Source organism: Ambystoma mexicanum, chromosome 9 (assembly GCF_040938575.1).
Source record: "Ambystoma mexicanum isolate Mex_15411 chromosome 9, UKY_AmexF1_1, whole genome shotgun sequence".
In the NCBI taxonomy this organism is placed as follows: domain Eukaryota; kingdom Metazoa; phylum Chordata; class Amphibia; order Caudata; family Ambystomatidae; genus Ambystoma; species Ambystoma mexicanum.
The window spans coordinates 604,757,464-604,772,855 of NC_090931.1; the positions used below are offsets into that span (position 1 = coordinate 604,757,464).

Consider the following 15,392-nt stretch of genomic DNA (forward strand, 5'->3'; position numbering starts at 1 on the left):
CTCCAAAATTTTTACTTTGATGTGAGCTATTTGCCCGGAATGAAAAATGTGGTAGCGGACTGCCTGTCCAGGCTGCCGGTGAGCAATACCCCTGTGAACGAAGTGGAGAAGGAGATGGAGGAGGAGTCAGTAGTGGCAGAATTACAAAGTGCAGTTAGTCAGGAAGAGGATTTAGATGAGGACCTCAAACTTGTCAAGGGTTGGACTGTGAGGGGATGGCTAGCCAAGAGAGATCTGGATAGTAAATTCAATGTATGGTGGGAGATAAAGGAAGAGTTGAATATGTGTGAGAACCGGTTAAGTAGGGGACGTTGTATTGTTCCTCCGCAATCTCTCAGATCTGTGTTGGTAAGGCTGGCGCATCAGGGACATCCTGGGGAAGGTGCAATGAAGAGGAAATTAAGGCAGAACTATTGGTGGCCTGGGATTGACAGGAGTGCGGAAAAGTATGTCAAGGATTGCATGATTTGCCAGACAAGTGACAAGTGTAGAGTGGTAAGAGAAGCTCCGTTAGTACCAAATGTGGTACCAGACCAACCTTGGAGCAAGTTGGCAGTGGACATTATGGGTCCGGTAGCAGGTTTGGGGGAAGGTTTGAAATTTGTATTTGTGGTGGTAGATTTTCATTCTAAATGGTTCGAGTGGGAAGCTGTAAAAGAGGTCACGGCTAAGGAATTGATTGGCTTCTTAGAGAGAGGTTTTCTTAAGGAAGGTGTACCTGTTGAAATTGTGTCTGATAATGGTGTACAATTTGTATCTGTGGCCATGAGAAAATTTCTTGCAAGTTATAGTATAAAACACACGAGGACTGCGTTGTATAACCCCAAGGAAAATGGTCTTGTTGAAAGAGTCAACAGATATATAAAAGGGGGTTTGCAAATGGCCATGAAGTCAAGACAGCCGTGGAGGGAGGTGTTAAGGATGCTAACGTGGAATTATGTCACTACACCTCATTCAGTGACTGGAGTATCTCCATTTGTGTCCATGAAAGGTAGAGAGCCTGGAACAAGGCTTTGTCCGGGATGGCTAGGAATGGCCAAAGTAGTTCATGTTGATCGGGATCACATTATGAAGCTCATTAACTTGAGTCAGGAAAGGAACAAGGAGTTGTTTGATGACAGGATGAGGGAGAAAGAACAAGAGTGGAAGATTGGGGAAAGGGTATATGTCAAAAATCTCAGGTTAGTTAATAAATGTGTGGAAAGTAAGTTTCTGGGACCGAAAAAGATATGTGCGGTTAAGAGTAATGTGGTCATCCTGGAAGGAGGAGAAGTTTGGTCAAAAGGAAGGTTGGCAAGAGCGGGGGATGTAGAAGAGGAAACTAGGAGAGGAACATTGTGTAAGGTGGAAGAGGAGCCTAAAAGGAGGACATTGAGAGTTGACAATAATAATACTGATGTGATAGTCAATGGGGAATGTTCGCATAGAGCTAGATCAAAGCCTACGTGGATGAGAGACTATGAGGGTTGAAATTTGATATTCCTGTCACAACCTCAATGTATAAGATGAAATGCATTTTGATATTCATTAGGCAGGTTTATTTATATGAATGTCTTCATCAAAATTGTTTGGTGTTTTCTCTTTTTCTGACTGTTAATATATGTTGTAAGATTTGTTATTCATTTTGTTAGAGGGGAAAGATGTGTAGGGAATGGCTTGTGTTTGTTAATACTGGAGCCTCGCTGCGGTCACGCGCACTCTTGTTATTGTTTAGACGGGACAGCAGCGTAACCGAAGCGAGGCAGTTAAGACGAGAGAAGGAGAATTGTTGGCAGGGCTCCGGGGAGCTCCGTAATAAAGAACTTATCCTTACCGTGCGGCCCGATATCATCTTTTCACTTCCCTTACATTTTGTCTCTTAACCTATTCTTGTTCTTACTCAACGGGTTCTGTAAGTGCTAAACTGGCTTCTGGACATGATCCATTCTATATAAATACATGCATACAATGATACATAACTAAATATAACATAACTCATTATTCCAAATCTATTTAGAACAATTTGAAACACACCTTTGCCAAAAGCTGCTCAATTTCCACTGCCATAGTTTCAAACATTCTGTCTTGTGTGGATCCATTCAAGAGGGGAGTTGTGTCGGAACTGGAAGACAAACAACAACTTCTGTAAATGTGTTAAAACTCCGAAGTATTTTGCCAAAACTCTAAAGTCAGAAATTACTTTTCTATATACAATTGCTCAGCCTCTGCAGATAAGCAAGCTATAATATACAATATTTGAATGCTTTTAGTAGGGGATATTGGTGGGGTACTGTAAAATAGCTTACTGATTATTGGACACCAAATTGCGCTAGGATAGACTTTCGGAATAGTAGAACCACTGGATACTGCGAGGGGTCAGAAATGAGAGACGGAAACAGGGTTGTGCATTCTTGAATGAAGACATTTTTATTAAATGAAAATGGGTTAGAAAAATTCCTCTCTATCCGTATGCTAAAGAAGAACCTCCCTACCTAGAAACTAAAGCGAAGGGCCTGTTTTTGCCAGGATGTCAGTAACTGAAAAAAACTCTTTGTATCCAAAACAACCTATCCTGACCCCTCACACTTCTAAAAAAACAACAAAAAGGTACAAATGTCTTTAACTTGATGTTAGAAAGTGTTCAAAACCAAAAGTGTATAAAAAGGACTTCAACAAAAATGTTCTTCAAAGGTAAAGACCCTTGATCCAAAAGTCGGTTCCCTTCCCCTGGATTCTTAAACAGGATGGCAAAATGTCTCTTTAGCCAACAGTTTCATGGTGTCTTTAATGGACTCACAAAGTTCTTGTTCAACTAAAAAGGTTCTGTTCAAGCTAAACGTTCTGTAACATTCTTTCTATAGTAGAGCTTGTAACTTGGCAGATTACCTAGTATAGTCCTCTGCCAGTATCTTTATACAATTTCCAGCTGTCTGGTATACTTGCCTGCCAGGACTCGTGTTTCACAGTTCCTTAATACAACTTCAGCTATCTGGGGTATTCACCTTGCAGAGCTCTTATATACTTCCCAGTACTTTGGTGTACCACAATAGCATATACCATGTGCTGCTAGGTATATCCATTTGTGGTAATATTTTCGCAAATGTACTTGCTCAAAACATCTTCCCCATAATGTCATCTCATGTTTCTGTATTTGATTGGGATTTATCTTTATACTTTGTCTTGTCTGCATTCAAACATGTTCTTATGTCACCTTGCCTTTGTACTGGCTGCATTAAACAAACTTTGTTTAGTATTTTTCCTGCATTAGCAAACTTATACCATTCAATCACTTGTTGACGTGGTTGTCAGAACGCCCCGGGGTTGCCTGCTGCTTTGGGCAGACTAACCGGTTTTTCTCAGAGTCTGTGACGTTGCTCGCGCCCCTCCATTATAGCTTGCGCTTCAGCCTTCAAGGTTGGAATGAGCGAATGCTCTGCCAGCATCGGACGCAGCTCTGCAGTCACACGCAAGCTCTCTTTGTCAGGCCGGGATGAAGTCTGCTGCCTCTTTGAGCAAATGGACCTTCAGGAGCTCCTGCAGTGCACTCGGCGTCTCCATGGTCCTTCTGGTTGGCCTTCTCTGCTTTGCTGGCTTAGTCAGTGTGCTTCGTGTTCACGAGCCCCGGAGTGGAAGGCAATGTTTCCTTCTGCACTGCTGTCTAGACTTCGGCTCTCTACAGCGCTGCTGGCATTGTTAAATGTTCCGCTCAATGAAGATTGCAAAAACCACTAGTATGCATGCTGTATTCTGAGCTCCTGTCACTCTGCACACACTCCGTTGTCCTCCTCGTCTCAGTACTTGAGTGGTTATGGGAGTTAAAGTCCAAAACTTTCTCTGGGCCTTTAACTCCTAGATGGTTTTTCTCACAAAATCCATAAAAAGGCACATTCAGAACAAAAGAGTGTAAGTGTGAGTTAGATTCCCACCTCTCATACAAATACATATAACTAGAAAAATGTAAAAAAAAAAGGTTTCTTAACTTCCTCAACAGGGGGGGATTTTTATCTGACAATAGGCCATTGAGGTCTGGGGGGGGGGGGTCATGGAAGGGGGAGGGACACTGCAACTCTTCCAATAGAGTCATAACATCCCCCTGTTAATTGTCTCCTCCCATGTGATCCTACCTCATCTAACCGCACCCAAGGTCAGGGTCATGTAGCGGCTGCCATCCCCTGGCCACAAGGGAGGAGGTTCCCACCGGGGAATCTGATGACTCCATTGGATTAATCACAATACACACTGGATTTAAAGTGTAGAGAGAATAGTTTTAGGGTTCAAATTAGAACTTTATAAAGTGGAATCATGAAACTTGCAACAAAAATATTTCTATGGCTACAGTCTTTCACAAGCCACTGTGGGGGAGGGACAGCCTTCCATTGATTTTCAACAGGTAAGCCTCAATTAATTTAAAACACCAATTAATCCTCAGAATTTCCCATAGTTAAAAGGATAAAGTATGTAGATAAAATTCTCCCGACGTGTTGCCCGCAGCCTGATGCAAGAACATAGTTGGCATACCCCAAGAATTGAAAGTACAATACAATACAGTTTGGAGAGAGATCCCCGGCCGTTGAGAAGGGTCTCTACAAGTAGATTCAATATTTGGGAATCAGAACCCTTGCAGCCAACAAAATTCAAACTCCATCCCCGAATTACATCATGTTTCCAAATACAACTAGTTAAGTATTTGAGGCATATAGAGCACCGCATATCCCTGTGTTCCCGTCTCCTGTAAGTCAACAGCATCTGCCAAGCACATTGAAACCAGTCTGCTTCAAGGTTTAATTCAGCACACAGTTACTCCATTTCTAACAAGTGCCTATACCACCTATGAACGTAAAAAGAAATCAGACAAAAGGACCGAGGAGTCGTATTAGAAATATGCCATCATGTACTTTATTTCGACTCAATACCATAAATGTTTACATCATAAGCAAACACACGAGATACATATTACACTTTTCCCATAGCAGCTCCAAATGAAGTGCAGGTGCAAAGCTTACAAACAAAGCAGCGTTGGCTTAAGGTAAAGTGCAAGTGTATACCTATTAATCTAATCTGCAGCTTTTGTTCAACAGCAATCTTAAAACAACACGTTAAAACATATAATAAAATATTTAATACATTAAAAAGGACAGATGTGTGCGTTTGTAAACAGTTAAAAAGAAATAAAAAAGAAAGCCCACATTTTGCAACGGCTGATTGTTTCGTACAACCGGTCTCATTCTATTTATTTTATTTATTGGATATTTATAAGGCGCCTATACAACAAGACAGTGTTTCAAAGTAACACAAGGCAAAAGGGAAGGGAAGGGAACAAGGGAGTGTATGAACAATGAAATGACAGTGAATAAATAAAACGAACAGTCCTACTAGGCCTTGTGACATTTGCAACGTGCAAGTGCAGTGAGAGAAAATAAAAAGGGGGGGGGCAAGTGCTATTAGGGAACCTTGGGTGGGGGGGGATTTGGAGGGTGGTGGAGGTGGGGAGTGAATGAGATGACTGTTAGAGTGGCAACAGGTAAGTGCATGGGCGGAGACATCCCAAGTGAAGAGGAAGATCAACCGCCCAATGATAAGTGCAGAGCAGAGGCAAACTGCCTGACAGGCTGTGTGGGCCCATTGGGCAGTGCAGGGGGGTGCTGGTGGCAACTGGGAAGATGGCCAAGACTGTATTGGACTTGAGGGGCCAGGCCGTCAGCTTAGGCGACAGTAGGGATGGTTAGCACAAGATGGAAGGAGGAGGAGAAAAGAGAAGTCTGGCGTTGTTTGCGGAACTTGAGGTGGTCCGGTTCAAGACAGAGGGAGAGAGGGAGATTGTTCCAGAGGAGGGAGCCAGCTGAGGAGAGAGATCTGCCCCCAGCTCTCTGCTTGGAGAAACGTTTGATCAGCCGAGAGTTGGAGCACAAAGATCAAAGGGATCTGGAAGGAGAGTATTTAGTAAGAGAGCTGCAGATAGGTGGGTTCTACCAAGTTACCCGTCGGTAAAGCCTGGACATAATGCAACTTAATGCATTACTATTAAATGATAGTATTTCACCAAGCACGGTGGATATAACATAAGATATTTATAACGTGCCTGTGTGGTGAAAGAGTGCACACTTAAATATATGGGTGGATGCCTGGGTGTGGGTGTGGGTGTGTGGGTGTGTGGGTGTGTGGGTGTGTGGGGGGGGGGGGTGTTTGTGTGCGTGTGGGGGGGTGGGTGTGTGTGGGGGTGGGGGTGGGTGTGTGTGGGGGTGGGGCTGTATGTGTGTGAAACCTACATTTTGGGGGGCTATCCCTTCAAATGTTGAGAGGCGCCAACTTCACGGGTGGAGGGAGAGAGGCAAATGTATATGTGTGGGAGCATCTAACTTCTTAACACATTCTAATGAGACTATTCTAGTGCAGCTGCAATGTTACAAGCAACTAATCAAACCCAGGCGCAGTTTAACATCTGTGTCCTGTTCTGTCCAGCAACAGTTCAGTAAGTCAGCCAGGTCGAGTCAACATAGCCCATGATTTCTGGCGGGGGTGGGGAGCTGAAGCCCAGTAAGCTCAATGGTGTTATACCACTGCTTGCGTTTAATGGCTTGATTACATATTGGTAATCTTCATTACTCCTAGCCGGTGATATGCAATTTAACCGACCACAATTACAGAGTGGTACATTTCATTGCAGAAAAAATATTGAAAAACACTGAATTTCTTTTGTTTGTTTTTTTCATTTGGGGGGTTCACCCTCCAACCACCCCCCTGTTTTCTCACCCTTATAATGCCACCCCAACTCCATCCTGACCCATTATGTTTATTCTGCGAGCACACCAATAACATTAAGCAACATCTGCTAATTTTGCCACCCCTCCCTCTGTACTACTCATTCCCGTCCACCTAACACTAATAAATCACTTAATGCACTTTGACAAGTTAACGTTTCAGCCCTATGTTTATTGATTTCCTCTTAGTTAGCGCCTCTTCAGAGTCAATTGATGTGGATCCTTGGGTCATGGCTGGTTCTCCGGGTTCCCCATTTCACCCACACATCCCACCACCATCTCATGTCTAACCATCTAGTCCTGTAGAAACTGCAGAACCTGGCTCATATTTCACAATGAATTCAGCCCATTCCATCTCTATAGGGCCAGCTACGCCATGTAGTCACGCTGTGATTCTCTCCATGGTATATACATTCCTGGCGACATTGATCCATTCGCCTTTCCTTGGGGGATTGTCATTTTTCCATTTAGTTGCTATACATGCTCCTGCTGCCCTTAGGGCTGTTGGCATTTTTGGAAGTCTAGTGTATTCCTCTACGACCAAACAGCATCATTTGTTCGGGCTACTCCATCTATGTCTTCTATCCACCATAGGACTTCATTCCAGATGTTTTGCAACCTCGGGCACCCCCACCACATGTGCCAGTAGTCCGCGTTCTCCCCACACCCTTTCCAGCACTTGGGGCTTGCATATGGGAACATCTTTGATAGTCTGACTGGGTCGTAGTGCCATCTATGGAGTAATTTAATAGAGTGGAGTCTATACTGGCAGGAAATTGATGTCTTGGCTACCCCCCTACAGAGTCTGTCCCAAAGGTTCGGGTCAATGTTAGTTCCCGCATCTCGTTCCCACTGACCCCTTAATTTTTCTGTGGAGCCTCTACTCGATCCCGGCGTATCGAAGTGCCCCTTTTAGCTGTAGATAGGTGAACAATGAGAACTTAACTATGACCAGTCCAGTTATGGTGATAAAGTTGCCCCCCCCCTCCAGAGCCCTCATATCCTTTCCAGTCCAGTTTCATACCATTTCTGAAATCTTTCAGGGTTCGGTTTCCTGTCCCGTACTCCCGGCACCCAGAGATGCCCTACTGGTGAGGGCCATGTGGTAACACCCCTCACATCTCCCCCCCTGTTTCCAGATATCCCACAGGGTCCCCACAATAGGGTGTTCACGGATCCTGTTTGGGAGCTTGTTTCTCAGGACCCATAACGATCCGCCTACAGTGGCCGGGTGCAGCTGTTGGTTATCCAGCGCAATCCACTGCAGGTCGCGCTGAGATCAGAGATGGGGTATTAGGACTCTAAGTTGTGCTGCCTGGTAATAGAGCTGCATGTCTGGGAAGCCCACTCCCACTTTCGCTTTGGGTAATACCAATACAGCGCTGGGGATCCTCGCTTTCGTCACCTGCCACAGGAACCTTAGGATGGTGCCCCGAATTTCTCTGACAAATGCCTCTGGGATACGAATGGGGAGCATTTGGAACACAGAGTACTCTAGGGAGGACAACCATTTTGAGCGCATTGAGGGGGCCCAGCCAAGAGATTGTTAACTTTGGCCATTTTAGGCGGTCCACCTTTATTTTGTTCATCAGGGTGGGGGGTGGCCGGGGTGGGGTCGATTTTGCCTGAAATAGGCCCCTCACAGGTGCGCGTTACGTTTATGCCCAAATATTTAATTGTATCCATACTGATCTGCATCCCCAGCGCTGTGAACCTTTCAATATCTCCATCTCTTCTCCTGTCTAGGGGGGAAAGCACAGATTTAGATCTAGATCTATTAATTTTCAGTCCTGCCCTGGAGCCATATTGCTCAATCAGTTGGAGCACTGCAGGTATCAAGTTCAGTGGATCCCTAATGTGTAGGAGCAGATCATTCGTGCGCAGTGCAGTTTTATATTCCATCCCCACCCCCAACACCCCCGACCGAAAACCCCACCACCCCCAGGTCAGCCCTAATCTTCTGGGCAATAGGGTCTATAGAGTGCAAACAATGTCGGGGATAGGGGGCAGCCCTGCCTAGTACCCCCTCCCCAGTTTGAACCAACAGGAATATTGTACATTAACCAGGACACCTGCACTTGGGGCTGAGTAGACCACCATTATATCCCACACAAGTTTTTCGCCTATTCCCAATTTCACTAGCACTGCCTTGAGAAATTCCCACTCCACCCCATCAAAAGCCTTCTCAGCATCGACTGATAAAAGGGAGGGATCTCTGGTCATATTATGGGCCGCGTGAAACAGTTGGAGGGTCTTTTGCATTGTGTCTGCTCCCTGTCAGCCCTTAATGAAACCACCTGATCCGGGTGGATTAGCCCCGGCATGTGTCCTTCCAATCTGGGCGCTAGGATTCTAGTGTATATTTTGGCATCTATGTTCAGGCGGGAGATTGGGTGGTAAGATGCACATCCCTGGGGGTCCCTCCTTTCCTTATGTATTACTGTGATAAGTACCCTACTGAATGATTCTGAGGCCTTTCCCGTGGTCAGTATGCCATTAAACAATTCAGTCATAAATGGCAATAGGGCAGGAAGAAATGCCTTATAGAATCCTGTCGTGAATCCGTCCTCCCCCGGGGCCTTTCTCAGTGGTAACCTACACACTGCGAGCCGGACTTCATCCTCTGTTATGGGGGCGTCTAACGCCTCGGATTCCATGCGGGAGAGTTTGGGTAAGTGGATCTCTGCAAGATCCATCTCAAGATCGCCCACTTCGTGCTCAACCTGCAATTCATATTGTTTCTCCTAAAAGGTTGCAAAGGCCTCAGCGATCCCGCCCCCGGATGATTATGACTTTCCCTCAGCCCCCGCAATGTCTGTAACCCATCTTTTGGCCCGTTACACCCTTAAACTGGCCACCAGCAATGTATCCGCTTTATCTCCCTTCTCATAAAACCTTTGTTTCTGGTACTGGAGATTTCGGGTTATTTTACCCTCTTCCAGTAGACGCAATTCTTTCCTTTTTCCCCTTGCTGCAGTTGTGTTCCTCCCGTCTCCCAAACTTCTCTTGTGCTCTTTTGTCCAATTGTTGTAGATCATCCCTCAGCCCCTTTTCAATTACCGCCCGTTCCCTCTTTTTCCTCACCCCTTTTCTAATTAGGATTCCTCTTCAAGTGGCCATCCCAGCTTCCCATACAATGTCCCTCTTGACCTCGCCTATGTGATTTGTTTTGAAATATCCCCCCGATTTCCTTGTTCATCTCGGAGCAAAATACGGGGATCTTCCACAGTGATTCGTTACACCTCCATTTCGTCCCCCTGGAGGTCAGTCCCACCCATCCCAGGTACACCGTAACCATGTCATGGTCAGACCAAGAAATTGAAGTAATCGCTTAGCCAATTCCATCTTCCCACAAGTTCTCAGACAGATGTTTATATATAATCTATTCTGGTATATGTGTCGTGTGGGGGTGAATAAAAAGTATATCCCCTCTCACAGGGGTGAAAATGTGTGTCTTCTCAGCCCATACCCCTAGAGTGTCTCCTTTCCACTCTGTAGTGTGTGTCTGTCCAACTCTTTATCGGCCCATATATTGAAATCTACCCCGGTGATGAGTTGTCCCGCGATATCCACCAGAATTTTTGTGAATGTATTTTTCAGGAATCTGAGCGGACCCTGGTTTGGGGCATAGACCGTGGCAAACGTGAAGAGCGCATTCCTTAGGTTACCCGAAATCAGCAGAGCCCTACCCTCAACATCAGACCAGACCCTGGTAAGTACCATCCTACGCTCCTTATTAGCCAGAATCCCCACACCGGGCTTTCACACAGGGACTCGAGCCCCAGTATTCCTCGCCGATATGCCCACTTGGGATCCTTCTCTCTTCCCCCTAAGTGAATCTGGTCTCCTGTTGAAACAGGATATCCAGTCCTGACCTTCGGAATTCCCTTGCCACCAACGATCTTTTTGTGGGCAAGTTCAGCCCTTTTACATTCAGGGTGCCCACTCAAGAGGTCACCCTGGAATCCTGCATGCATCGTGACCATCACATTATCCCTATCCCGAGTACTTCAAATGTCAGTATATGTCGTGCTGTGATATCCTGAGGATAGGGATAGAGCCTGTACAAAGCGTTCTTCCCCCTCTTAGTCGTCCCGCCCCCACTCCATTCCCCCGGGTGTCCGATCCCTCCCAGTATGAGGCACCAAGTTGGAATCAAACCACCTGAGCTCCCGTTCAGTCGGGACCCTTGCTCATAAAATCACTTGTTCTAGAGCCCCCTCCTAATCTCCCCAACCCCTTCCCCCCACACACTGGTCGGCATCCCATTAGAACAAATATCCCCCCCCGGCACCAAATCCCCTCCTTAAACCCCCCACAGCGTATCAACATTTATGGGACATGACAAAATCATCAAACAGAACCCCTCCGACACAGGCTACGTTTCCATCTCCTCCATAGAGCGCTGGTCTTCCAAGCACGGGCCAGTATTAGATCAAGTCTCTACCCCCGGCGGGGTGCCCAATTTCCTGCATTTTCGGGAGCCTGGAATGCATCTCCTCCGTGGGCCCCTTGACCGCCAGTGACCCTCTTCTGTCTTCTCCCTTGAGGTGTGTGGAATCTCTGCATCTCCTGTAAGCTCTCTGGTGACCCTGTGTATGTTCTCTTCCATGGTGAGCCTATAACTTAAGCCTATCCCTGTAGTTATGGAAGCAGGACCGATCTAGGGCCTCCCGCTGTGCCACCGTCCCTGTGAATCCTTTCAATCTTAGCCTAGTCTATCATGTCATTGTCGAAGATGAGTTTTGTAATCTCAAAGTGTTTTCCTCAGGTCATTCTCGGTCTCCCCCTCTCTGTCCGGGATCCCGAAAATTCTAAAGTTGTTTTGTCTTTTGCAATTTTCAAGATTGTCCATTTTGAGTATTATCTCCTCCTCTCTTCTTTCGACCTCAGACAGGCGCACATCCATCTGGGTCTCCAGGGAGGACTGGTTGTGCTTAACCACCTCAAGTCTTTCTCCCTTCTCGTCAATCCTTTGGGTAATTTTATTGACTCTGCCACCAATGTCCGCTCTCATTTTCCTGATCTCCTCCATTAGTGCTGCCACGTCTTTTTTGGTTGCTGCCGATTCTTCCTCCGCCCGAGACATGGTGTTCAGCTTGTCTAGTCCTCCTTCCTTTGTTTTCGGGTTAGATTCAAAGACAGCTAGTTTAGCCCTTGCGTCCATATGCCCTCTCTCTGTGTCCGCACTTGGGTGATGGTGATGCCCCCAGTGTCGTGTCCCATTCTCTGTATCCGCCCTCCGGTGTAAATAACATCCATGCGTTGATGGTGTTGTGGGTCCCTATCACCAGATTGGTCCCAGTTACCTCGGCGGCTTCGCAGTTTGGTGAGGTCTCCTGGAATCCATCCACCAGGCACCGACTATCACTTCAGTCCGTTGGGTCATTGCTCAGAGTCTTCACCCCGTCCTTCCAGTGGGGAGACGGGAACACGCCCCTGAGAACGGGGCCCACACCTCCCTGGAATTCCTCGGGCCCCTTGACTATGCTATTTTCTCAGGATTCCTAAGGCTCACTTTAGGCCCTATTTAGGTCTATTTGGTCCAAATAATAGCTAAGCCAATCACAACTAGGCCCATCAGACTCGCCTACACCAATCGAATTTCCATTCCTAAGACCAGGAGAGAGTGTGCAGACGGTACCAGCTTCCCCACAATGACTGTCACACTGGAATTCCCTACCCTCACATTAGGAGGATTGATTCTCATTTAGCCTTCAAAAAGCAATCAAAACGATGCTATTTGTTTTGACTCCGGTACCCTACCGGTATTGCTTCCGGACATCCCGCCATAGGTGGCCGGATGCTAGCGTTAGCCATCATGTAACCCTCATGCAATGTATTATATGCCAAAATGTAACCAAGTATGCATCTATTTCAATTAACCACCTGTAACAGTAACGAAGAAACTACTGATGGGCCGCCTTCACTGTAACCCTAATTAAGCCTATTATAATCTCTTGCAATAGCGCCTCAATGCCTTTGGGCTGCAGCGCGTTCTACAAATCCCAAAAATAAATGCATGTTCCTGCGCACTGTTGGTGACTTGCACGTATTGGATTTTTGGATTGGTGTTACCCTACAAAAACAATTGAAAACGCTCTGGCTTTTCATACAATTTGTCTCAGAAAGTGTGCTGTATAATGCATTAAAACACACGTATAACTTTCTCCTAGTGCAGTGTGCAGCGTACCCCTGCAGCAGCACATTTGTGCGTATTGCGCAAGCTTGGTAATCTAGGTTGGCACAGAGTGTGGCACGACCCGCGATTTGTTTTCCGAGCTGAAGGGTAGCCATCTCATCATGGCTTGCGTAAGGCAAATTTTGGGCTACGCCACTACAGATCCCGTTTGTGCTCTTACCAAGTGCTCTGCCCTTTGGTGCAACCTCCCTCATGGTACCGCCTCTTGAAACAAGTAAATGTAGGATTGATAAATATGCAATCTTTACCTGTGAGCAGAAACCGAAAGGATGGCTGAATCCTCATATTTTAGAGATTCAGATTTTCTAGAGAATAATTCTCCTATAGAGTCGGGTTGCTGTGTTTGTGGAAGCTTTGAACATTACATTGATCAATGTCCCTGACATTTTCCATCAACCTTAGAAAGGAAAAGGGGTCAAGGAAAAAGGAAAAATGAAAAAGTGTATTGTGTAGTAAAAAACAGCATCTCTTTCCATTCTACAAGAACAATGTCTGATGAAAAACCCAATGTAATGTTATGTACAGGGGAGACAAATAGTTATCAAATCCAAGTGGTGATTCAAGGAAAAACAATCTGAGAGCTCAGTTAGACACAGGAAGCAAAGGATCCGCAGTGAAAACTGCCCTTCTTACTACCGATTGGGAAACCCTAGGACAGAGAAAAATAGGTTGTGTGCATGGCATCTCTTGACCACATTTAATCTTACCATTTAAGGAAACGAAACCTCAGTATTCGTGGCAGTAATAGCAAAGCTTCCGGGTCCCATTTTGATGAATGGGTTCTTTGGGTGGCCCAGGTGAAATTGAAAACAAGCATCCTGATAAGGAGAAGAATGAGATAATTTTGTCATCTTATTCTTCTCAACAGTAGTGGAAACTAGAGGAGAAATTACCCAGAGGGCCCAGTATGGAAATGGGAAACACAGGAACCATCTTTGAATGTGGGGAAGACTAATGATTTAGAGGGAGGAATACAATCTGGACCGGGAGGTCAAGTCTTTAGGGCAAGGGTATGTGATGAATCCTGCAGAATCGTAACAGAAACCCAACCTGAAGTCTCTTCCCAGGTGGCCTGTGGAAGGCAGCTGTAACCTGTTCCTAGCCCTCAGGGTGGAATTAGCCAGGAGGATCACCTGGGAGATGGGCCCCAAAGGATTGGCAGGGCTACGCTAGGAGAGATGCAGTATTTATCTTCTTTGTAAGATACATTTTGCATGAAGCCAGAATATTTAATGGCTTGTTGTCAAGGTAAGTTCTCTCGCTTAACCTACCCACCTTGTCGATAATGAAAACTATAATGTTCAATATGGAAATCAGAGCATTAACATCTAAGTTTCTGATAAAGGTAATTCTTTCTTAAATCAAAACCAAATCATTGGCCAATTTAAAATCCTTACCAAAAGGTATATTTAATACACAGAGTGAATTAAGTAAAGTTGGAGGCTATATTCATGATGTAAACATTGGGGACTTCAAGTCCCACAATGCATTAAGTACTGGGAAGAAGGAGGAGAGACCAAAAACTGCGAAGCGCAGTCTGGTGGTTCCAATGACCCACCCCTGAGCGGGACTTTTGAATATATAAAGCATCCTCAGGTGCAGGTCATTAGAGCAGTAAGCTGGAGGAATTGTCAGTCGAAGTTGCAGGAGCAGAAGGTGCCAGAACCGCTGTTGTTGTTAATGCAGAGTCCAGTCCTAAGAAGGTCTTCACTGCAGAAAACTTGAATTGCAGCGATTGCGCAGCAGGAAGCAGTAACCAGCGAAGCTGTCCTGGGAGAGAGGTGGAGGAGAGGTGGGCGTAGACTCTTTATATTGTTACTGATCCCAGTGGCTGGCGAGCACCAGAGAGCAGGAGGAGCAAGGCAGGCTCCTTTCCCCAAGGGTCGCGGGCCGTGGGAATGCGACCGAAGCGGTCCGGCGTTCAGAAGAGCACAGAAGCACAGAAGAGACAGCGGCAGCAGCTCGAGCGGACGGGTGTGACAAATCCAGTGAGTTTGCCTAAGGTAGCAAACACGGGAACGCTCTGCAGTCGAACGCTCCCCGCTGCATACTATTACTAATACTGAACTAATTTAAGAAAGTTACCTGAACAATATACTCAATTGAAAAGGAAGCCAGAAAAGAAACGTTACCAATTTCATTTCCTAAACAAAAAGGGGACAATAGTGAAAGTATTTGAAGACAACCATTGCCAAACTAAAAAGGGAGCAATTCCAATGGAAAGGAATAACAGCCATTGGCAAAGTAAAGAAGGGGTAATACTTTGGAAAATCAAAAAGCATTGGCAAGATAGCCAGAAAACATTATTACAGGAACATTGTAACTATTATTCCCAAATTAAGGAGGAGGCAATATTTACACCTTATACTAACAAATATTACCAGAGCCAAGGAAGAACAAATGTGGTACAGAGACATTATCAACAGTTGTATGATGCGGAATTAATAAATAAA

At 45.6% G+C, this 15,392-nt stretch overlaps 1 protein-coding gene across 3 annotated transcripts in view; it reads right to left on the bottom strand.

Annotated features, from left to right (window-relative positions):
• The window catches only part of GOSR1 (golgi SNAP receptor complex member 1), a 1,161,402-nt gene that overhangs the window by 977,917 nt on the left and 168,093 nt on the right, over nt 1-15,392 (bottom strand). For all 3 annotated transcript variants that reach the window (XM_069615242.1, XM_069615244.1, XM_069615243.1), the window contains one exon: nt 2,014-2,101. In XM_069615242.1, the coding sequence (XP_069471343.1) occupies nt 2,014-2,101 (88 nt within the window). The remainder of the gene's footprint in view (nt 1-2,013; nt 2,102-15,392) is intronic.